Source organism: Sorex fumeus, unplaced genomic scaffold (genome assembly GCF_029834395.1).
Source record: "Sorex fumeus unplaced genomic scaffold, SorFum_2.1 ptg000044l, whole genome shotgun sequence".
Lineage (NCBI taxonomy): Eukaryota > Metazoa > Chordata > Mammalia > Eulipotyphla > Soricidae > Sorex > Sorex fumeus.
In genome coordinates, this window is record NW_026606101.1 from 49,116,937 (window position 1) to 49,141,348 (window position 24,412).

General features: G+C 43.9%; 1 protein-coding gene across 2 annotated transcripts in view; it reads right to left on the reverse strand.

The window, feature by feature from the left end:
- Positions 1–24,412, reverse strand: part of MCF2L2 (MCF.2 cell line derived transforming sequence-like 2) — a 256,628-nt gene that overhangs the window by 24,663 nt on the left and 207,553 nt on the right. For both annotated transcript variants that reach the window (XM_056121975.1, XM_056121974.1), the window contains exons 16-22: positions 18,231–18,297; positions 16,065–16,180; positions 13,973–14,042; positions 8,751–8,843; positions 7,436–7,528; positions 4,124–4,195; positions 958–1,083 (exon numbers count right to left, since the gene is read on the reverse strand). In XM_056121975.1, the coding sequence (XP_055977950.1) occupies positions 958–1,083; positions 4,124–4,195; positions 7,436–7,528; positions 8,751–8,843; positions 13,973–14,042; positions 16,065–16,180; positions 18,231–18,297 (637 nt within the window). The remainder of the gene's footprint in view (positions 1–957; positions 1,084–4,123; positions 4,196–7,435; positions 7,529–8,750; positions 8,844–13,972; positions 14,043–16,064; positions 16,181–18,230; positions 18,298–24,412) is intronic.

Sequence of the window (24,412 nt, forward strand, 5' to 3'; positions counted from 1 at the left end):
GATCTGCCCTGAAAGCCAAGCGCTGGCCTGCAGAGGCGACGGCTCGGTGCCAGCAGGACCTCCTCGGGCACATCCCTTCAGCCATCTGGGTGGAGGGACTCGGAGACTGTAAGGGGCAGTCTGTAAAGTGAGGTCGGACTTTCACTTTCCATTTTCAAAGTAATTTTTCACAGAGAAGGGAAATCTTTTAATTTTGTAACAGCGCCACAAGGTAGGCACTGCATCGCTCCTCAGCACATTGCCCCCTGCCTACAGGCGTTCAGGCCCTGAATTTCTGTTTTTGTCCTTTTCAGAGTGTGGGTAAGCCTCACTGCAGTGATAGCACAGTGGTAGGGCATTTGCCTTACGTGCAGCTGGCCCTGCTGATCTGGGTTCGATTCCTCCACCCCTCTTGGAGAGCCCGGCAAGCTACTGAGAGTATCCCGCCCACACGGCAGAGCCTGGCAAGCTACCCAAAAACAGTAACAACAAGTTTCAGTTCATGTTCCTGGAGTGAGTAGACACCATTGGGCTACACTAGCATGCGACAGGGATGAATGGAGACGTTACTGATGCCCGCTCGAGCAAATCTATGAACAACAGGATGAAAGGGCTACAGTGCTACAATGGGTATATTCACAAAAATGCTGAGAGGTGCTTGGTGTCCCACAGTCCTGGTTTGCTGGTGGATTTTGGGGTTCCTCTCCACATGTCCTACTCTCGAACTTTGCCACAACACCTTTTGTCTCTGGGAGATCTGATTTGCCTTCTGGGTGACATGTTCTGGGGCTTGCAGCCCCAAGACCAGGGCAGTAGCACTGCAGGTGGGGAGCTTGCCTTGCCCTCGGCTGACCTGGGTTTGATTCCCAGCACCCCATACCCCAAGAGTGATCCTTGAGCCCAGAGCCAGGATTGAGCTCGGAGCACCACTGGGTGTGGTCCCCGAGCAAAAACAAAACAACAACAACAACAACATACCGGACACCCAGTAACTGCTGCCAGGTCCACTGCCAACTCACAGGACTTTATCAAATCCTCCATCATGGCCACTGCTTGCTGGAGTTCAGCTGAGAGTGCCGAATCCTTGGTCCTTTTCGACCCACTCTGTGGAAACCAAATGCCTTATTGGAAATTAAAAGGTAACCCCACTGCAAAGGAAACAAAAGCAGAGCCCAGGATGCAGCCAACAGGGAGTGACAGAGGATGAGCCTGTCTATTAGCTTCCCTGTCCCCCAGAAGGATGGCCAAAGTAAATGATCCTTCCACACAAGCAAAACTTTCAACCACACCGGCAAACACTGTGCTGTTGTGAAGAATGGGGTTTCTAAAGTCATGAGTTCCTGCTTACAGAAGGACCACGCTGGGCTTTTCTACTGTATGAAACCCAGCCGTGCTTCGTAAGTTGCTCTCCCTTTACATCCGTCCCCCTGGGACCTATTGAAAATGTATAATTTGAGGGCTAGAGCGATAGTATAGCGAGTGGGTCTGGCACTTGCCTAGCCTGCGGCCAACCCAGGTTCGATACCTGGTATCTCTTCTAGTCCCCCGAACCCAACAGAAGTGATTCCTGAGTGCAGAGCCAGGAGGAAGCCCTGAGCAATGATGGGTATTACTCCTGGATGTTAGCCCTCTCCAAAACCAAAAAAGAAAACGTACCACAAAAGCATTAGTATAGTGGAGCAATATTTGAGTCTTGAGAGAGGAAGAGCTTTAACATAAAATTCATCTAGTTAATGTGAGATTCTTTTGAGGGGGATGGAGAAAACACAGTCATGGTGCTCAGGGCCTACTCCTGGTTCTGTGCTCAGAGATCACACCTGGTGGGCTCTGGAGATCATGTGGGGTACCAGGGATTTATCCAAGGTTGGCCATGTGTGAGGAGAGAGCCCAACCTAGGGTAATATCACCCAAGTTCCAAAATTCTTATTCTTATGGGAGCAATTACTTAAAACCAGGACATCAGAGGCTATCCGTGAACTCCTCCAGCTGGGAGGAATGGGCAACCTACAGGGAGGTCACTAACGATTGTGTGTAAACCCATGTTTACATTGGCCACCTGGAACCTCTCCCAAATCTGCCCTCACTCCACAACTTCCCTAGCCCTCCTCACTTTTCATCATCACCCAAGAGGCCCAAGAGGTAAGCCAAGGGGTTTCTGGAGGGGCCAGCCCCCAAATAACCAAGTCAGCGTTAGGTGGAAAAATCTCTCGCTGCTCCTTTAAGAGACCAACATCTTCATTCTTCCTGCTGTGTGACCTTTACAAATGATGGGTGTGACTGTCTCAGCTGGAAAGGTTTGGTATTTTTACCCCCTCAATGCTGTACAGCATATTTATTTGGGAAATAAATCATAAACAATAAAAGATTTTTATCTCTCCAATTTATTTATTTATTTTACTACATAAGTTTCTACCATGAAGAAAAATCTCTTTTTTTGGAGGGGTCACACCCAGCAATGCACAGGGGTTATTCCTGGCTCTGCACTCAGGAGTTACTCCTGACGGTGCTTGAGAACATTATGGGATGCTGGGAATCGAACCCAGGTTGGCCGCATGCATGGCAAATGTCCTACCCACTGTGCTATCACTCCAACCCCTGAAGAAAAATCTTTCCTGCAACTCATTTCTTTTCATTTCTTTTTGTTCTCTGTGGTAGAATGTAAGCAAAGGATGCCCACTTCTGTCATCACTGCCAACAAACTAGAGGTCAGCCTCTTCGAATCGGAGATTGGAATGCCCAGGCTCGTTTTTCTTTCTTTCTTTCTTTCTTTCTTTCTTTCTTTCTTTCTTTCTTTCTTTCTCTTTTTGGGTCACACCCGACAAACCACAGGGGTTACTCCTGGCCCTTCACTCAGGAATTACTCCTGGTGGTGCTCAGGGAACCATATGGGATGCTGGGAATCGAACCCAGGTCGACCACGTGCAAGGCAAACGCCCTATCCACTGTGCTATCACTCCAGCCCCTGATCAGGCTTTTGAACAGAGGAGATGAACCTGCTCCCCTGGCCAGTTTCCCCTGGGTTCTTGCCTTCTCCCTCACAGTAAATATGCTTCAGTTCCTGGTGGAGGACACTCTCACATGAATTTCCGGCAACGTCATCAACAAGGAATTAAAAGGCCTCATGCCAGGCTGCTTCTTCACGCAGCACAAGTCTCCTTCCTGTTAGAGGCTGCACTGTTAACAGTCTTGCTCCTCCCAGGGAGAGTCGTACTCCCACAGATCATGTGGCTGCTTATTTTACAGTGTGTGATGCAGGGGGGCAGAAACACTCAAACACCATCAAAGCCCTCTTGCTCAGGCTACACCCCCGCGCTCCACATCTGGGCCTGAATCTCATTTCAAGGGGTCCCACATGACAGCACATGCACCTGACTGCCTTTCGAAACACACATGCCTGGTGGGTTTGTGTTTGTTTGTTTGCTCTTTTTGGCCAACCCAGCAGTGCTCCACACTTATTCCTTGATCTGCATTCTGGGATCACTCCTGGCAGGGCTTGGGAGACCATATGTGGTGCTGGCAATAGAACCTGGGTCGGTTGTGCACAAGGCAGGTCCCTTAACCACCCGGGCCCCCTGATGTTTTTCTTATTAAACTCAGAACATCCTGGGGAACCTTGAAAGAAACTCCACTGTGAAGTCACACATTTCTTCCTAATCTGTCAGGTCAACATTTCCTCTAAGAGATCTGCTCTTTAAGGGACACACACACACACACACACACACACACACACACACACACGGATAACACAGGGCACAATATATAAATTATATATATTGAGAAGTACAGAGATGTAAATATAAATAATTCATAATCCCACCATGTAGGAAAACCACAATAACTTTTATCCAATTTACTTCTGGTCTTTTGTAGAATTTTTTTTTTTTACACATTCACTTTCTTTTGTATTGCTGATAGTTTCCATTTTTATGTGGAAAGAAGATAATATATTAGCACCTAATCAGGTACAAATATTGCTTAAAAATCATTATTAATTTTTTTCTGGCTAAATTATAGAATACATACTATTTTCAAAAAATACCTAATAAAGATTATAAAAAAAAAGAAAAATTCATTTTAAGTCCAACCACCCAGAGACAAACAACATTCACAGTTGATGACATAAAAACCATATTGAAGACTGTACCTTAGCTGAATCTCCTTCAAGGTTGCTCCGGTCTATCTCCAAATCCGCAGGAGACACAAGATCCAGCAGACCCTACATGGGTCCAAAAACTGCATTGAACATTGGAAAGTAGAACACCAGCAAAACCTACCAGGCAAAGCATCTTCAATTCTAGCCTACTAGATATGTATATAAATGTGCTGATCACCAAGAAGAATGAATGACATATTTGGCAGGAAGTTATTTTCACAAACATAGAATAAATTAAATGCATTATTTGGTGTCCTGATATTTCTATGTAGCATCACTATCATGAACATTTTCTCATGAAATTATGATTTTAATTTATGCTTCTTAATTGTGATAGAATATTATATCCTATTGACAAATCACAACGTTATGGAACATTTAAGTTCAAACAATTTTTTACCATAATAGTAATCTTTGTTTTGTTTCTCAAGGATAAATTCCTAGCACTGAAATTGTCAATGTTAAGAGTTTCGATGACAAGTTCTCTAGAGAAAGAAAACTAGTTTCACCTGCCCCCAGCCTATATGTATATATACTGTATATATACACACACATATATATCACATATATATAATCATGGTTTGGAGTGACAGCACAGGAGTAGGGCGTTTGCCTTGCGCACAGCCAGCCCGGCTGAGCCGGGTTTGATTCCTCCGCCCCTCTCAGAGAGGCTGGCAAACTACTGAGAGCATCTCGCCCGCATGGCAAAGCCTGGCAAGCTACCCATGATGTATTCAATATGCCAAACACAGTAATAACAAGTCTCATAATGGAGATGTTACTGGGCCTGCTTGAGCAAATCGATAAACAATGGGAAGACAGTGTTTGTTTTGTTATATACATTATACATAATATATATATACATATATATACTGAAAGAATTCCTATTCTTTAGCAAATTTTATTTATTTATTTTCTAAATTTTTATTAGTGAAACACAATGAGGTACAGTTGTAGACTTACAAATTATTGTGCTTGGGTTTCAGTTATACAATGATCGAGTACCCAGTGCCCATTCTCCACCACCAGTGATCCCAGTCCCTCCAACCCGCCCCCCCCCCATCCCACCCCGCCTCTGTGGCAGGGCATTCCCTTTTGTTCTCTCTCTCCTTTTGGGTGCTGTGGTTTGCAAAAGAGGCATTGAGTGGCAATCATGTTCGGTCTACAGACTACTTTCAGCATAGCAAATTTTAATTGAACAATATCAATGTCCACTGCAACCATTGTGTTTTACACTAAAGGGCTATACCTTCTATCAACCTCTCCTGTCATTTTTTAAAAATACTAATTGATTAATATTTAAGAAGACAAATATTTCTCCTAGAAGTCAAATTGCACAGAGAACCAGCATAACCATCTATTTCAGGATTTCAGAACTACCTCCTTCCAGTAAATTTATAATGTTTCATTTTGCAAAACAATCTTAATTAACCAAAATCCAGGCAAGAAAAATTTCCTACATTAAATTTGAGTTTTCATAAATCATTTGTCCTGTTTAAAGCAGTCTGAGCACAATGAAAGCATATTTCTGTTGTCCTTAAATCCATCTACTTCTAATGTATGTTGATAAATAATTTGTTGTCTAATCAACTTGCCATGACTCACTAGACATTGTCTTAAAAAAACTCTTTGTGATGACTAGTAATTTCATAATATCTGAAATAAGATTGCAAGCATTTCATAGGTATCTTTTGTTTTTATTTTCTGTTTGGTTTTGGGCCACACCCAGCTGTGCTCAGGGCTTACTTCTGACTCTACACTCAGGAATCACTTCTGGTGGGCATTGGGACCAAACAGGATGTGAGGTGTTGAACCTGGGCCGGCCACATGCAAGGCAAGTGCCCTACCTGCTGTACTATTGCTCTGGCCCCTAATTTTTGTTGTTGTTGTATTAATTTCTGTAAGATATGGCCGACCTGGGTTCGATTTTTCTGCCCCTCTCAGAGAAACTGGCAAGCTACTGAGAGTGTCTTACCTGCACGGCAAAGCCTGGCAAGCTCCCCGTGACATATTCCATATGTCAAAAACAGTAACAAGTCTCACAGTTTGTTGTGAGATGTTACTGGTGCCCGCTGGAGCAAATCAATGAACAACGGCAGGACAGTGCTGCAGTGCTACAGAGCTCATAATAAAGGCCGCAGATCATTAGCTACACACAATATTTGTCACATATAATATTGTTCCTATTTTTTTCATTCTTGTATCATTTGTTCTTATTGGTTTTGAAGTTACAACGGTGATGATCAGGGTTTACTTCCTGGCTCAGGGATCACTCCTGGCAAAACAAATGCTTTAATTCCTGTACTATGGCTCTTCCTATCTGTTTTGAAGTGGTATAATCTATTATTCTGTTCTCTTCCTTTCTTTTTTTTTTTTTGTTTTTGTTTTTGGGCCACATCCAGCAGTATTCAGGGCTTACTCTTGATTCTGCACTCAGGGATCACTCCTGGTGGGCTGCAGTGACCATAGCAGGTGCCAGGGACCAAAGCCAGGTAGGTGAGTGCAAGGCAAGCGTCTTACCCGCTATACCAAGACTTCAGCCCCCTTTATTCTCCTCCTCCTCATCATCATCATCATCATCACCATCATCATCATCATTGTCATCATCATCTATTTTGTATTTAGAAAGACTTTCCCACACCAGTATCCCATGATTCTTTCTAAAGCAGGGGCTATCAGTTCAACAACCATGTTCTCAGAGTACAGACAGAACCCTGCAAAGTTCTTCCTTTCTTCCCAGGTATGCTTCTGGTTTCCAGAGCATGCAGCAAGCTAGACTATGAGAAAACTCTGTTTGCCTTGAGTTACCTCTAGAGTTTTGCATAGATGCCCCTGAGGGGGCAGGAATATATGAGAGTGATTCTGTCTCTTGTTTATTCTGTAGAAAGTTGCTTAAAAAAATACCTTAGTGTTTTTGACTTCTATACCCTCGTTAGACTTCTATATCCTTCCTGAAGCATAAGGAAGGTCCCACACTAGCTATAGGTACTAGCTACATTTCACAAGAGAATGGACTAGAAGCTCTGGTTGCCCCCACCCCCACGGTGCCAGCAGAGTGGTCATGTCCCTTTCTGTCTGTGTTCCCCGAAGCCTCTCTTCTCTTCAGCCGGGCTTGCCAATCACGCGGATGTCCAGGCCCCTTCTGACTCCTGGATTCTCTGGTATTATCCTCCACAAGTCAGACTCGGAGGGCAGAAAGGGCTCAAAGGTAGAGGAAGCCCCAGCCCTGACCGGCTCAGGGAAAACACCTCAGTATAACCGGGTCTGCTTTCCCACCCAGAAACTCCCCACCGTGGGCCTTACCTTCAACAGCTGCTGGTACTTCACCAACCTCTCGCTTGGTCCGCCAAGATACTTCAGAAGGGGGAGATTGTGATCCAGTTGGCGCTGGCACACCTTAGAAGACCAAGCAGGAACAGCATGAAAACAAGATCGATTCCCCTTCCCATCCTCCCCCCACAGGACAAAAGGTAGTCGTGTTTAAATACAAGAAATGAAACAGGTTCCTCGGGAACCAGCAGGGAAATGGCGAGAACCCTTTCATCATTAGTTGTTCAATCCCTCAGGGATCAGTGTGAGATTAAGGGGGAAGAGAAGGAGACAGGAAGCAGCTAATATTTCCACAGGCAACCAGGGAAGCAGGACCACTGATTCCCTTTAGAAGGCAAATCCACTAGGAGGTGGGGAGGGGGTGCTTCAGACCCTCCTTAGAGGCAACAGTCAGAGGGGTCGGATCTATCTAGGTCATGTGGAGTCTACAGGTAAAGTGGTAGCCGACAGAACTATCATTCCACAACACTCGTGAGAGTCACCTTTTGGACTTAATTTTATTCTTCAGACTCATTCTAAAGGAGTCTGGGTTTGTAACAACCAAAAGATGCCTGGAATCCACAAAGACCAAAGTAGCACCAAAACTTCTGGTGCTTTCTAAAGGAGGGAGACTTTGAATAAACATTAACCCTACCGTCAATTGTTCTGCCTCACTCATTCTTTTTTTTTTTCTTTTTGGGTAACACCCGGCGATTCTCAGGGGTAACTCCTGGTTCTGCACTCAGGAATTACTCCTGGCGGCGCTCAGTGGACCATATGGAATGCTGGGAATCAAACCTGGGTCGGCTGCGTGCAAGGCAAATGCCCTACCCGCTGTGCTATCACTCCAGCCCCTCGTTCATTCTTTTTTAATTTCTTAAAACAAAACAAAACAAAACACTGGGACTGGAGAGATAGTACAGAGGGTAGGGCTCTTTCCTTGCATGCAACTGACCTGGGTTCGATCCCCAGCATCACAATATGGTCCCCTATATACTGCCAGGAGTAATTCCTGAGCATCTCCAAGTACGGCCCCCCCAAACCAAACAAACAAAAAATATTGGTGTGCAAGGGGCCAGATAAACAGTACAATGAGTAAAGCGCTTCCCTTGCATGCAGCTAAACCAGATTTAACATGCAGTACCCCGTATGGTCTCCTGATCCCCACCAGAGCAAGCCCTGAGCACAGAGTTAGTCCTGAGCACTGCTGGGGTATGGGCCAAGTGTCTGTTTCCCCTTAAAAAATGACTGATGCACATAAACATTAACCAGGGGGAAGCAGTTTGAGGGAGACTAATCTCCAAGTTACCCCAAAGTAGGCGCAGTCTTGACATTCTTGCCAAATTGCTTTGGCTCGGGGTAGATTCTTATGGTATTTAAAATATATTTGAAGATCTTCTTTCTGAGTGGGGAGAAAAATGAACACAAATTAATTAAGTCTCTTTCTCTCTCTTTTTTTTTTTTCAGTAAGTGGACAGGATAACACAGTTTATTTATTCATGCAATAGAGTATTTCCAGGTGTAAGGAATGGGGAATGTAGGATAAGTAACCTTAAGTTGGGGTGAGTGCCTCGGGAGGCGAGCAGAGGGTTACCAAGTACCCTGAGCACTAAACATGAAAATGAATGAGAGAGGTGGGAGCGGCAGCAGAACAAACACACAAGTTGACCCAGAGGAGCTGCCACAGAGCTTTGCTTCCCCGCTGCACTCCACCCAGATCCCTGGCAGCTCCCCGGACGGTCCTTCAGAGAGTGACAAACTAACAGAAGTGCTGGTGATGGAACGCTGTCCCCTATTCCCTCTCACTCGTTGCTTAGCACAAATAACAGCCTCAACCCTAATGAACAAACAAATAAAAAGTAAAACCCAAAACAACCTAAGAAACATCCCCGTAGGAAAATGGGACCACTTGGACACAGACTGAAGTCCCGTGAGCAAAGCAGATGTTCTGCTTCTTGCCCTAGAACAAGGCCTTAGGGCCAGAGACATGGGACAGTGGGTGCAAGTGGCTGACCCGGGTTTGATTTGATACCCCATACGGTCCCTTGAGCACTGGAGTGATTCCTAAGACTGAGCAAGGAGTAAGCCCTGAGTCTAGGTGTGGCCCCAAAAGAAAACAAACAAATAAGACTCAGGGACAGCAGAATCGGCGGAGGGCCTTCTCCCGACTGGCCATTAAGAGGGATTCCAAGTGCTGTGTGATCTCAGGCCTCTGGCACCAAAGGGCACCAGATGAGGTGGGCACACACCTGCTAAAATGCAGGCTGAGAGGACACCTCCGGCCCATGGGGTCCACTGGCCAGCTTCTCCAGGAGAACCGGATCCAGCTCACTGCCACACACCAAGGAGCCGTTCGTGACCCTTGCCTGCGGATTTCTGTGACCGTCCTTCACTTGGACCTGGCTGATTTCTCTCTGCAGTCTCCAGCGTGTCTATTCTGCTTCTAACCATTGCTATGGAGGAATGATCTCCATTCCTGTAGCTTTTCCCCTTCCCCAGCATGTGGGAAGTGGTCCTTTGCAACTTTTGTGAGGATCACACACACACACACACACACACACACACACACACACACACATGCCTGGGAAATAGAGACAGCCCCTGAGAAATGTTGTGAGGTTAAGAAACCAGAATAACTCAGAGCTTCACAACAATACAACCATTAATCATTCACTCTAGAACTACCCTCTGCTCTAGGAGGTGCCTGAAGTCATGCTCTGTGCATTTGTTTGTTTTTGTAGTGGGGGGAGGGGACAGGGCCACACCTGCTGGTGCTCAGGGGTCACTCCCAGCTCTGGGCTCGGATTGCTCCTGGCAGTGCTTAGAGGGCCATGAGAGCCTGCGCTCAGCCCTCCGAGCTACCTCTCCAGTCCTGGGCATTTGCTAAACTTAGTGGCTCCCATGGTATGATAGCAAAGACATGCTATCCCTGCCATAATGGAGGCCAGACTTCTAAAACGAGCAGATTAAGACATCTCACCCACATGTGTGGTCATTTTATGCACCAAAATATTGGCATAGAGATTTGTTAAAAAAAAAAAAAAGCATTCAGGTTTCACTGTTTTCAATACTCAGCCACAGAAAAAGCTTCTCTGAAGCCAGACGATGCTTGGGAGACCAACCAGCCTCCCGCCCAAAGATACATCCTCAACCGTAGCTACCTTTCCTCAAGCTCTCCTAGAAACAAAGAGGGATCTTGGTTCCCTTGGCAGATGCCGAACTGCTTTCCTGAAAACTGAATATTGATCCTGCCTCTGCCCTTTCAGCAACACAGAACATTACTGGCCTTCAAGGCCTAAAATACAATTACGGGCCTGCATTTGATCTTTAGTTCAGAATTCTCTGGAGAGAGGAATGAACTAATAGGCTATGAAAATATCAGCTTTCCCTTCCACTCAATGTAGCATAAATCAAGGAGCTAAAATTGCTACCCGACACTTATATTTTCAAAGGCATATGATTGCTTATGGATTATGACCACGAATTCTAGTGGTGGATCCCGGGCTCTACTTTTGATTTTGTCAAACTGTATTATGACAAACTATATGGGTCAAAGCCAATTACTTAATCTTTTTATACTCATTTCTCCTGTTAACTGGGTTTGTAATAGAGTACGACTGCTGTGAGATTCAACGATGATGTATATAAAAGCCTCAGCAATTGACCCATGCATGCAAAATACTCAAAAATGGTAGTTACTGTAACACGCCCCTTGTTTTCCTTTGCAGAAGCCTCTGGATGCACTGTTTTCTCTGATTTCCACAACTTTACATGTTGGTGTTATTATTTTTGTTTTATTTTGTTTGGGGGCCACACCTATCAGTGCTCAGGGCTTACTCCTGGCTCTGTGCTCAGGGATCATTCCTCTCAGGCCTTGGGGGATCACATGGGGTGCTTGGGATCAAACTCAGGTCTGCCATATGCAAAGCAAGGGCCCTATCCACTGGATTATCTCTCTGGTCCCAGATAATGGCATTATTAACCCTGTAAAAGGAGTGACACTCTAAGAATTTAAGTGATTCAGTAGAGATCATGCAGATAACAAGTAATACCTTAAGTAAGAAGTTAGGTTTCCTGATTTCATCCCAATGCTCTTTCCAGAGTACCATGTGAAATTTCAAAGCAAACCAAACTCAATGCAAAACTACTGACAGAAATTATCTAGAGGAAGCCGGCCTGGGAGATCTCTTCCCAGATGTCACAGGCTGCAGAATCTAATTAAAAAACTTGACCGAAGCAATACTTCAAAATTCAGTTCCATAATTAGTAGAATTCTGTAAATATTATCGAGCAAAGAAGAACTGTTCTAATACAGAAGGATGCGAGATTTGCTTTATTGGTTGACAGATTGAAGTCTTTGTATTGCAGCAGTCAAAGCATTCCTTCAAGGGCACTCAAAGATTATATAACTGTCCAAGTAGTCCTTCAAGGACACTTAGAGATTACGCAGTGGTTCCTGTATCCCAGACTAATCACCTTGTGCTTGATAAGAATTTATGACACATGGGGCTGAAGAGATTGTACAGGAGGTTAAATACTTGCCTTGCATACAAGGTGATCCTGTCCAAATCTCCAGCACCACATATGGGCACCCCCACACCCCTCTCCCCAGCGCTGCCAGAAGTGATCCCAGCGCATAGAGTCTGGGAGAAAGCCCTGAACACTTCTTGGTGTGGCTCCAAAACAAAACAGGAAAAGAATTTATGGCCTATTGTGATCTCTAATAGCATAACTCATTTAAGATTATATGCAGTTCATGGTCTGCAGTAATGATTTATAAATCCCTCTGTAAAGCTTTTAGAGAGGAATAAATCCTTGAATGAATACATAGCCAGTAATTCTCTGACTATTTCCTCATAGTTGAACAATTTTACTTGATAATATCTACTCTCCCACTCCACATGAATTTGGTACTTTTTCATTCGACAATTTATTTATTTTTTTTTTAAATTTTTTGGCTTTTGGGCCATACCTGGTGGTACTCAGGGCTTACTTCTGGCTCTACCTTCAGGGCTCACTCCTGGAGGGCTTGGGGGATCATGCAAGGTGCCAGGGATTGAACTTGGGTCAGCCGCATACAAGGCAAGACCCCTACTGACTGTACTATATTTCCAGCCCCTCATTGGACAATTTTTAAAAGTCTTCACAATAATGTCAGAGCATTTAGTTTAAAAAAAAATTTTTTTTTTGCTTTTTGGGTCACACCTGGCGATGCACAGGGGTTACTCCTGTTACTCCTGGCTCTGCACTCAGGGGTTACTCCTGATGGTGCTCAGGGGACCATATGGGATTGCTGTGAATTGAACTCGGGTCGGCCGCATGCAAGGCAAAAGCCCTACCTGCTGTGCTATCTTTCCAGTCCCTAAAAATATTTCTAAACTAGCTTCCAAATTGGTGATTTGAGGGGTGCAGGGGTGCAGAAACAGTATAAAACACCAATGATGCCAGAGGAGTCACTCAGAAAGGAAATCCATCAACATGAATATAAAGTGGTTTGCAGGGTATCTTCAATTCTGGTACTGGGTGAAAAACCCGTGATGAGCATACACAGAAAGACATTCACTGAGGCAGAGGAGAGTTCTTCTAAACCTCCAGAAAATGAAGGTTGTGTTTCTCCCCTGCATCAAATACCCTGAATCCTGGAGATCTGAGGTTCGCTTGCTTTCTGTTTATTACCAATACCACACTTACAACTGATTGGGCATGACCTGTGTTGTTTAAAAGTTTTAAGTGGCTCGATGTATTGTCTTAGATTCACAAAGTGCAAAACAAGGAAGGGGGTGGTGGGCGGAAGGGGAAAGTTGGGAGAGAGAAGAAAAATGGGAGAAGTCAGGGGTGGGGGAGCGGCTCTAAATCCTCTGCCTAGCCTTCCTCTGAGTAGGAAGCCCTTTGTGGGCAGATGCCAAATTGAACCTTTCTAGGTACCAATGTCCCTGGAGCACCACTGGCTTCAACAGCATGTGTAAGGCCAAAAGCATGCATGGGGAGAAGCTGCAAGAAGGAATCAGTCCTTCCCAAGAGGTACCTCCCCAAAGGGAGATGCTCAGAGGTACGGAGTTGATGGATTGGAAGTTCAGAGATTAGGTACTAAAGCTAAGAGAGACCGAAGACTTAAATTTTTCCCAACATGCCTAGGCTGTGAAAAATAAAATGAAAGAACTAGATCATCTGAGATTTGTAGACAGGAGCTCAATACTTCTCTGGAGGTGACTAATGCAACTTGAGTGAGGAATTTAAGCCCCAGGTGTGATTCTTCTCCTAAAACTGTGAATTTAGTCATTCAGAGGAGGAGCTGGAATGGGAAGAGGGAGGGCGTCTTCCATTTTACTTGGTTTTGTAAGAAGTCAGACTTGAGAGTTGCTTCCAGCTCACAGCTAAGAGGGATCTTCTCACACTGGCAGAGCACTTCCTGTGCTGGCCTCTAATTTGCATTCAAGAGATAGACAGAAAACTTGACCCTTTGTGTTTCTACTTCCCTTGCTGCTGGTTACGGGTTGCCTTCAGTTTGGATGCATGGGAGCACAGACTTACTCGCTTGAGAAAACACCGTGCCAGAAGTTCAGGATTTTCAGAGCACTTTTCCAGTTCTTTTAGAAAAGTCCTAGGTGGGGAAAAGAGGTACAAGAATGTTTTGATTTAAAAAAAAAATGTGTATGTGTTTTAGTTGAAGTAGAATCACATGAGGTTATAAGACACTTTACGGTTTGAAGATGTGCCTAGAAAAAATGTGGTTCTTCAGGATTTATTGCTCTTGACTCAGCTTCAACACCTGATTTGGAAGTGGGGGAAATGTATTCTGTGACATGGTTAGGATTCCAACCCACCTCCGGTGCCGATTTAGAAGGAAAAAATGTAGTAGGATTCTCAGGACTTTCCTGGTTGTACTAAACACTAGTTGGAGACAGTTGCATACATTGATCCTTGTGCTACAGGACAAGGATTTTAATAAGAACCAGTACAGTGGCAGCTGCTCGGTTTGAAATCCTTGTGAGCTTACAGCAAGCCAAGGCAGAAGTTACGCTGAGTACCACCTCGTTTCTTCCTTAACCAAAATCTTGGCAAGGCACCTGGAGAGTAATCACACTGTGTGATCTTAGAAGGAGAGAGAGTCCCACAGAATGATCTCTCTCATATGTGGGATATAAAGAAACATCATGGTAGAGTAATGAATGCACAAAGACACTGAAAACCAAGAACATGACAATTGAAACAGGCCCCTTGAGGAGGCTGGGGGATAGGACAGGGAGGGGGCAATGTTTATGGTGGAGGGACACGTTCAAGTTGGAGGAGGAGGTGATGCTGAAAGGTGGTAATGTGTCATGTAGGAGAACCTATCAGTAACAGGGCTGTAACCCACCGTGCAAAAATGCAGAAGCAGACTGGTGGGTGGGAAGCAAGTGGGGATGGGCATTGGTGGAAGGAAGTGGACATTGTTGAAACATTGCATGCCTTTTGAAACCCAATCATGAGTAGCTTTGCTATTTCACAGTGACTAAATGAATTTTTTTTAATTAAGGAAATATCGATTTGCTCGAGCGGGCCCAGTAACGTCTCCATTGGAGACTTTGTTGTTACTGTGTCTGGCATAGATATGCACTTAAGAATGTATCAGTATTAGCGCATTAGTTGTGAAATATTTACCGTATTAATGTAGATAATATATTAAAAACAGCGTGAGGCCTGTAGGAACTCTATTATCTTTGCAATTTCTCTGTCAATCAAAAACTATCCTAAAATCAATTTAATTTCAAAGGGCAACTCTGAAGGGCCAGGCGTGTCTCAGTGGTAGAGCACTTGCCGTGCATGTACTCAAAGAGGTGGAATCACTTCTATCAGGGGAGGTAGCTGAAATGGTATTTCCTCTTCAGCTTTCTGTCTCATCTATGCCACCAGATACGATTAAGAACAACCAAGCTGCCATCTCTACCACACTCCAACCACCATGTATCTGATCTTGGGGTCATGGCAGCAAACGGTGGTTTTCTCTTTTGTACAATAAAAGGGTTGTACAGAAGAGAAACAAAAATGAAAAAAATATTTTCTCACAAAATTGGAAAATGAAAGAAAATTTACAAGAGAGAAATGAAAAGGAAAGATCATTTCCAGAGACCTCCTCTCCTTGAGTTCTCTAGATGTCAACCCCTAAGGGCCCCCTGGGCTACAAGCACAACTTGTCTGACCAGTTAGCATTTTCTAACTCCACCTGCTCAGCACTCCTGTTCGATAAGAAATAAGTGGGCGTGAGTCTCGGACACCTCTGTATTCCCAACGTGAGCAAACATAAGCACCAGAAAATGGACAGGTGCCCAGTCAGTGTTAATGCATGAAGGGATATCGCGAAGCAAAGGAACACACAAACGGAGACAGGGTGCCTGGCGATGAGCATATGCTCTGTGAGTATCTTCCTCTTCTTCAGGGATCCCGTGGCATTTCGTCCCTCATTTGTGTTCCCCTCCCACCCTAACCCACCCAATAGATTCTGAACTACTGACTTCAACTTGAAAATGTCTACACATTCCCTGCCCCGAACCCACCCCCACCCCATTCTGCACTCCTGCACCTTGGACCCATCAGTCTGCCTTCAGCCTTGTCAGTTTCTTGGTTAATTTTAATGGTGATATACCTGTTATGAAATTCATAGAGTTCTCTAATATTCCCAAAGAGAGAGTCCTTGTTGTTCAGAAGAACATCTGGAATCAGATGCCTCAACCAAATATAATCCATTGGAGTGATATATCCCTGCAGAGAGGGAGACAAAGTTTGACTCAAGGAAACATAAAAGGGATGATTCAATTAGCTACCCCAAAAGTAAAATTTTAAAGAAATCATCAGGGAAGAAAGCAAAGTTTCCTGAAACCTAACACTTTCATTTGCTTTTTTTTTTTTTTTTTGCTAGACCCTGTGATGCTCAGGGGCTACTCCTGGCCCTGCACTCAGGAATTACTCCTGGTGGTGCACAGGGGACCATATGGGAGGCTGGGGATCGAACCCTCGTTGGCTGCATACAAGGCAAGCACTATACCCACTATACTATCTCTCCAGCCCTTTTATTCACTTTCAATTTTCTCATGTCTATCTTCTGAATCATAGAGCATAATAATGATAATAACAAAATGGTGTTTTTATAGAAGAACAAATACATTTTTAATGTTTATGTTCAATTCTCTGGTAGTGGATATGATGTTAGAACACTGCATGCATGAACCTCTATTAGTAACAGTGTTGCAAATCACAGTGCTTCCATAAAAATCGGAAGAAAATTTATGTTATACAAGTCACTTGTGAAAGAAAAGTAAAAATCTTGCCTATCTTATTCTATAACCTTGTATGACTATTGTTCTATTTCCTGCCCAGCTTTTATTTACAAAGTTTAGTTTAGATGGTCATAATATCTACCTTACATACTTTGTATTGTTTTTTTAGACTATTTATTAATTTTAATAAGTATTTTAGACATTTTAGACTCGACTTATAAATTTCTGTATATATTTGTTTAAATCTTGCAAGCATTTTCCAAGTTGCTACATCACGATCACGATCACTATCATGCTGTTGTTCATTGATTGCCTCGAGCAGGCACCAGTAACGTCTCCCTGAGATTTTAAAAGAGCCATTTCAATGCTCTTTCAGGATTAGGAGAATGAGACCCATCATTGTTACTGGTATTTGGCATATTGAGTATGATACAGGAAGTTTGCCAGACTCTGCCGTGCGGGCAGGATACTTTTGGTAGCCTGCCAGGTTCTCCAAAGGAAAAATAAGATAATAAGATGTCGTGAGGCTGTGAATGCGGCCACGCACTTCCAGGAGCTGGATTTTATAGTCTCTGTGTCTTGGCCATTGATGGGACCAACCTGGAGCTGGTGGCTGCTGGTGGGTGTGACGCCTACCTACTGGAAGATAGGGGGTCTGGGTGGAGAAGGCCCAGTCCCAATCCGAGTAGGCTTGGAGACCTCAGCCCCTTATATCATTCAAAATAATTATTTTATAACAGTTGGAAAATATTTCATTTAGCATTGCTTGGCTTCTGATCACAAAACTCTATAATAAATTCCTGCATATAATTTTTATCCCTCAAAATTATATCCTTGGGGAAAATAGATCTTAAATCTTAAGCAAAAAAACTCTATTTAAAACAATAATAGGTGCTGGAGCAATAATATTGAGGCTAGGGTACTTGCTTTGCATGCACTACCTGGGTCTGTTCCCTAGTATCCCATATGGTCCCTTGAGCCTGCCAAGAGTGATTTCTGACTGTGGAGCCAGAAGTAAGCCCTGAGTACTGCTGGGCTTGATAACAGTAAGAGGGGGTGGAGCCACAGTACAAAACGGTAAGGTATTTGCCTCGCAAGTGGACAACCTGGGTTTGGTTCCTGGCATATGGTCCCCTGAGCACCACCAGGAGTGATTCTTGAGTGCAGAGCCAGAAGCAACTCTGAGCATCGCCAGATAAGGTCCCAAACCCCAACCTCCCAGAAAGAAACAACTTGCTAAATAATAAAAAAAAATGTGAATTATAATACCATTGTTAGCAAGACTATGGTGAACCAAGTAGAACATTGCTAGAAGGTATTGAGTTGGCATGAACCTTTGAAAGCTCTTTCATTATATGAATCAATAGTTATAAGATTCTTTTTATGCTTAATGGCAAAGGCACTTGTGATATTATAAAAACCAAAACCCTGGTGAAAACTCTAAACACATAGCCCCAAACTGGAATCTCTTTAAACAATATAACTTCCCCAGTTTAAACACATTCTTGACACCCCACCCCCCCAACTATACTCACATCTATTATGCTCTTAATTTCTTTTATATACATCTCTTCGGTCTCAAGTAAGTCACAGATGATTCGCCTGGTTCAAAGCAGCAGATGAAAAGTGAAAGAGAGGGAAGAGTATTTTTTTAGAATTATTTTCCAGAAATCTCACCAACACAGCTCCCCTGAGTGTCCCATGGGCTTAGGTTGTTTTAATCCCGTTGTTCTGTTGAACATCCAAGACTATAATCTCACAAGGCACATTCTGATTATAACGACATAGTAAGAAACAGCATGGTCTGAGAACTTAAAATGTCTGCATAGCCAGTAGATAGATAACCTGTCCACTGGGTAGACGACAGTGTCTACATTGACTGGGCAGACAATGGCATCATAAATCCTAGAGCAAGGGGCCAGGGAGATAGTGCAGTAGGTAAGATACTTACCCTGCATGCAGCAGACTCAGGTTCGATACCCAACACTAAATATGGTCCCTCTCCCCACAACCCCTGGAAATGGGTGGCCTTCCCCCCCCTCCATTTCCCTGTCTTCCCCAAGCCTGGCAGCCACATCCACAAACCACCTCCAGCGCCTTATAAACTCATTAGTGGCCATGATCCAGAGACTCACAAATCTCGCAAAAGAGCCACAAGCTGCAGAGATGCATCAAGATCCCAAAGTCATCTCCAGTTGTATCACCCTATTTAAAAATTTTAGAATCCCTGGAGATTTTATACTCCAGAGATGTGCCAAGAGCAACAACCACATTTTGGGGGGTTAAGGTAGAAGGCAACTGATCTCGATACAAAAATAAACGAAGAAATACGAGCACACAAGGCTCAGCATGCGACATGTTAGTAATCTCTTAGGCAAGGGCTTAATGGCTCTAGAGTGGATACAATAATATTCACACATTTTCACACATTTTCCTTTAAGGAAACTTTTTTGGATCATTTCTAACTCATTATTCATAGCAAGCCATACAAAACAAATGATTTAGGATCTGCTTTTGTGACAGGCTAATGGTGGTGGAAAGGTGTTATTGTGGTGGGTGTGGTGTTGGAATATTGAATGTAATGAATTATTGTGAAGTACTTTACAAAAAAAAATTCCCAGAATTCATGACTCTGGCATAGACACACTTCCTCCAGCCACTCTCTTTAGGTGCTCATGAGAAGGGACTCTGCTCTTCTGACTTAGCCCAGATCAGCTGATATGGGGTTGGAGAGATAATACTGAGGGTAGAGTGCTTGCCTTCCATGCAGCTGACCCAGGTTCAATCCCTGACATCCTGTATGGTCCCAAAGCCTCACCAGGATTGATCCCTGAACACAGAGTCAGGAGGAAGCCCTGAGCACCACCCGGTGTGATCCCAAAACAAAGCCAAAACAAAAATATCAGTTGATCTTATCATGGGTAGATTACCCCATCAGACTGGGCTGAATCAGCTGAGTTCCTTAGATCTGGACACAGAAATCAAAGAGACTGAAAGGAAGAAAGGGAAGAATTCAAGACCAGAGTGATGGATGCTCTGGGCTGGTTGGGGCTGGAAGGAGCCAGGAGGCCAGGAGCAGAGAGAGGCCCCCGCTGACAGCAAGGAGACAGGAACATCCTTCAGTCCTGCAGTGGCAAGAAATAGAATTCTGCCACAGCCACAGCACTTCGAGGAGGACTCTGAACCCAAACACCAGCATCTGTGCTCTGTGGCCTAAGCAGAAATAACACATCTTGGCTCTTCCCAGGGAAATGTAAGCTGAGCCGCCAAGTTCATGATTGTATATTAGGAAAAATGGGGCAGGTGGGTATCTTTTCCCCCAGACTATTGTCTCCTTTTTAGCAGACTGTGTGGCCACACTTTTCTATTTGGTGATTTCCTGTAGGTCTTCAGGTGAGTCAGTGTTTTGTAATATTGGTGTTGGAATATTGAATGTAATAAATAACTGTCAACTACTTTATTGAAAAAAAACAATTCACAGACATTCATATCTAGGCACATATACATTTATGGCTTCTGGGACTGACTGAGAGGCTATCTACGAAACAGTAGCTTATCTAGGGCTGGAGAGATAGTGCAGGGAGTCAGGCACTCACTGTACGTGCAGCCCTGTCCTGCAGATCCCCTGAGCACTGTCAGGAATAGCCCCCGAGCACCGTTGGTGTGGCTCAAAAACCAGACCTGACCAGACCCAAGCCCAAAGGATCAGTAGCTTATCGAATAGTTTCTCCTCCTGAGAGGGAAGGAGAGGCAGGGGTTGAGTGATGGCTCAAAGGACCAGAGTGCATTATTCACAAGCCGAAGGCCTGGCTTCAATCCTCAGCATACCCTGGTTCCCCAAGTACCAGACCTGAGGCAGGAGCAGCCCTGAGTACTGCTGGATGTGGCCCTAAAACCCAAACAAACATATATAAAAATATCACACCAACCAAAAAAAAGTGTTCCTTCTCATAAAAATGGACATGCAAAGGACAACTAATCAAGGTTGCTTTATAGAGAATTCACATAAACATGTAAATGATTATTTGTCTCATACAAAACACTTAAGAAGGTTGGAGCAATAGTACAGTGGGTAGGGCACTTGTTTTGCATGCTGACAACTTGGGTTCAATCCCTGGTACCACATGAACCTGCAAGCTCATGCTCTGAGCTCAGAGCAAAAAGTAATCTCTGAGCACTATTAGGATGTGATCCCAAAACAAAACAACCAACCAAATAAACAAACAGAAAACCCACTCAATGATACTAATTTAATAGACAGATTAGAAAGTAACAAATGTCAGTCACCAAGAGGGCAGACACTTCAAACCCTAAAGATTCATAGATGAAAAGGTGGAAGCACTCTCAGACAATATTGGTGGAAGTGTGAATCTGTGTAAGGTAACTTGGACCCAGCACACCGAGATTTAAACACATGCTCTACGGGGCTGGATAGATAGAACAGAGTTAAGGTTCTTACTTGCATATGGGAAACCAAGTTTGTTTCCTGGTACTGTATATGGTCCCCAAGCACTGCCAGGAGTGACCCCTGAATACAAAGCCAGGAGTAAGCCCTGAGCACCAACAGATGTGCCCCCTCCCCAAGCCAAGCAAGCAGGCAAGCCAAAACAAAAAACAAAAACTCACCCAAACATATGCTCCTCAAATTAGTAATATATTAAGAATGCTCTTTGTAATTAAACAATAGAACTTATAAAACAACATAGTATAAATTGGAAATTATTTAATTTCATCAGTAATCATGATCTACACACGTAGTGAAATGTTGTGCAAGTTTCTGAAAGAATGATATTAACAGAATTGTGCTGATATTTTACACAGGTATCTTAAATAATTTTATAAAAAAGATACAAAATGACTGAAACCCAATCATTAACAGTTTTATAACTGTGTCTCTCATGGTGATTCAATTTAAAATAAAAACAGTTGGAGAAGAAAAAGGAAGAAGCAAGTTAGAAGTGACATAAGGACAGACGTGGAGGGTCTTGGGCACTTTTGGTGGCGGTAAAAGTGAATTAAATTTGTGTATAAAAAGCATAAATACTGACACTATCATCACCATCTAACCTAAAACAAATTTCAAATATTAAAAACATAAAAATAAAAAGACACAAAATAGTATGCATAGAATAAGTTTAGAGAAAATGAATACCCATGTGACTTACATGTAGAGGTGCATATGCTTAGAAAACTCATGTAAAGAAACCTAAGACATTGGCAATCACAATATGCTTTGGAGGGTGTGAGTGAAGACCAAACACAGAGAAGGAGAATTCTACATTTCACTCTATACCTTCCTACAATTTTTGATTTAAAACGAGTTAGCATTTATGACTTTCTTAACAGTTTACATGATATTTTAATTAGATTTTTTTTTAATTTTTTGGGTCACAACCGGAGATGCACAGGGGTTACTCCTGGCTCTGCACTCAGGAATTACTCCTGGCGGTGCTCAGGGGACCATATGGGATGCTGGGAATCAAACCCGGGTCGGCAGCGTGCAAGGCAAACCCCCTACCTGCTGTGCTATCACTCCAGACCCTAATTTGAATTTTTAAGGTTGGAGAGGTAGTACAGGGTAATGGGCTTACCTGGTCTTGCTTGTGGCCAAGTCTGGTTCAATGCCTGGAACCTTGTGTGGTTCCTGGAATACCCCCAATACTGAGCCAGGAAGCCATCTCCCCCAGCCTCCACCCCAGTACTACTGGGGATGGCCCAACTCATCCAACCCCAACGATTTTTTTTCTTTTTGGGTCACACCCGGCAATGCACAGGGGTTACTCCTGGCTCTGTACTCAGGAATTACCCCTGGCGGTGCTCTGGGGACCATATGGGATGCTGGGAATCGAACCCGGGTCGGCTGCGTGCAAGGCAAATGCCCTACCTGCTGTGCTATCACTCCAGACCCCACATGAATTTTTTAAATGTGTTACTCATCTGAAATGAATGGAGATGGAGGTAACAACATAGAAGCCCCACTTAAGAGGTAGACTCGAATTCTACCACCATCATCATAGAGCTGATGATGTCTCTTAAAATGACAACTTTTGTGTATTTTTTTTAAATAAAAGCATGTTCTAAGACAAGCCTAGTGAAGACAATCCAGTGACAGGAGATACCAATTCAAGAAGCATAAAGATGACCCAAAAGTGATGCTCAGATTCAGCTTAGTTAACAGTTACGAGTTTCTTCACGGTCACGGTCCTCCCGTCGTTCATCAATTTGCTCGAGCAGGCCCAGTAACGTCTCCATGTGAGACTTGCTGTTACTGTGTTTGGCATATCGAATACACCACGGGGAGCTTGCCAGGCTCTGCCGTGCGGGCGAGATACTCTCGGTAGCTTGCCGGGCTCTCGAAGAGGGGTGGAGGAATCGAACTTGGGTCAGCCATGTTGGCTGCATGTAAGGCAAACGCCCTACCTTGATATAAATCATCCTGAACAAAGATGCCAGCAGTGATACGCAAAGGACATACAAAGCCTGGATGCTGATCTGTCCCATCATACATGCCATAAAGTAGGATTGTAGTAATAGTTAATCATTCACGGAGAGCTGGAGCATTGCCAGCTTCTTTTGAAGCATGGTGCTTAAGCAGCAAGTCTGTTTAAGATTGCGTTGGCCGTGAAATGAAATCGAAAGCAGCGGGGACAAATCAACCTTCTCTAACAGTGGGTAAGAACGCAGAGCCTTTTAGCACATCTCAGACACTGACACAAGAAAATATTCTTAACTCAGAAGAGAGAAAAAAACTCCTTGTCGGCTCATTGTCCAATTTGAGAGTCTAGAGAACAATCTAGAAATCTCATTCAATGCTTCATTTTATTTAAAAGGCAACAGATGTGGGACTGGAGTGACTGCACGCAGCCAACCCAGGTTCGATTCCCAGCAACCCATATGGTCCCCTGAGCACCGCCAACAGTGATTTCTGAGTGCATGAGCCAGGAGTAACCCCTGTGCATCGCTGGGTGTGACCCAAAAAACAAACAAACAAACAAACAAATAAAATAAAAGGCAACAGATGAAACTCTGATGATAGACTGTCCCCTGAACTCCGGTAGCCTACATTTCATTCATAGTCATAGGGAGTTCCCCTTCCCGCCCCTTTGTGCTGTTGTTGCTCTGGGGATGAGCTGGGTTTGCATGTGCTTGGTCACGGCGCTTGTGTAGTGAGCTCAGAGGTGGGGCTCTGTGATTAGATACTAATCATACTTTCAACACTACCCACAGGAACTACTACTCTCTACTTGTGTAGACATAGTCTAGAACTATGGTTTTTATTAAAAAATTGATTTGGTGCCCTTCCACCCTCAGGTCACTAAAGGAAGAGAGGCCGGCTGTCTTTGACAGATTCTGTCTTCTGTAAAATCATGTTTGAAGGTAACATAGGAACAGAAATTGGAATCACCAGTTTCACTCTGCCCAACACCTAATGATTATTTCAGATGATGCCATTCACTCACAAGCAGGCAGGAATGAGAAGAGTGTGAGTTGTGATTGATTAATTAATTAATCGATAATTCTGGGTTGAGAAATACTCTCAGTGGTACCTGGGGGAGGGTACTCCCGGTTTGGAGCCTGGGAGATCACTTGGTCCTGGGTACTGGATTCAGGACTCTCAGTACAAAGCATGCCCCTCAGCTCTTTGAGTCACCTCTCAGATGCAGCCTCATTTGGTAAGCAAGAGAATTAAATGATATACAATTACAATGTCCTGATA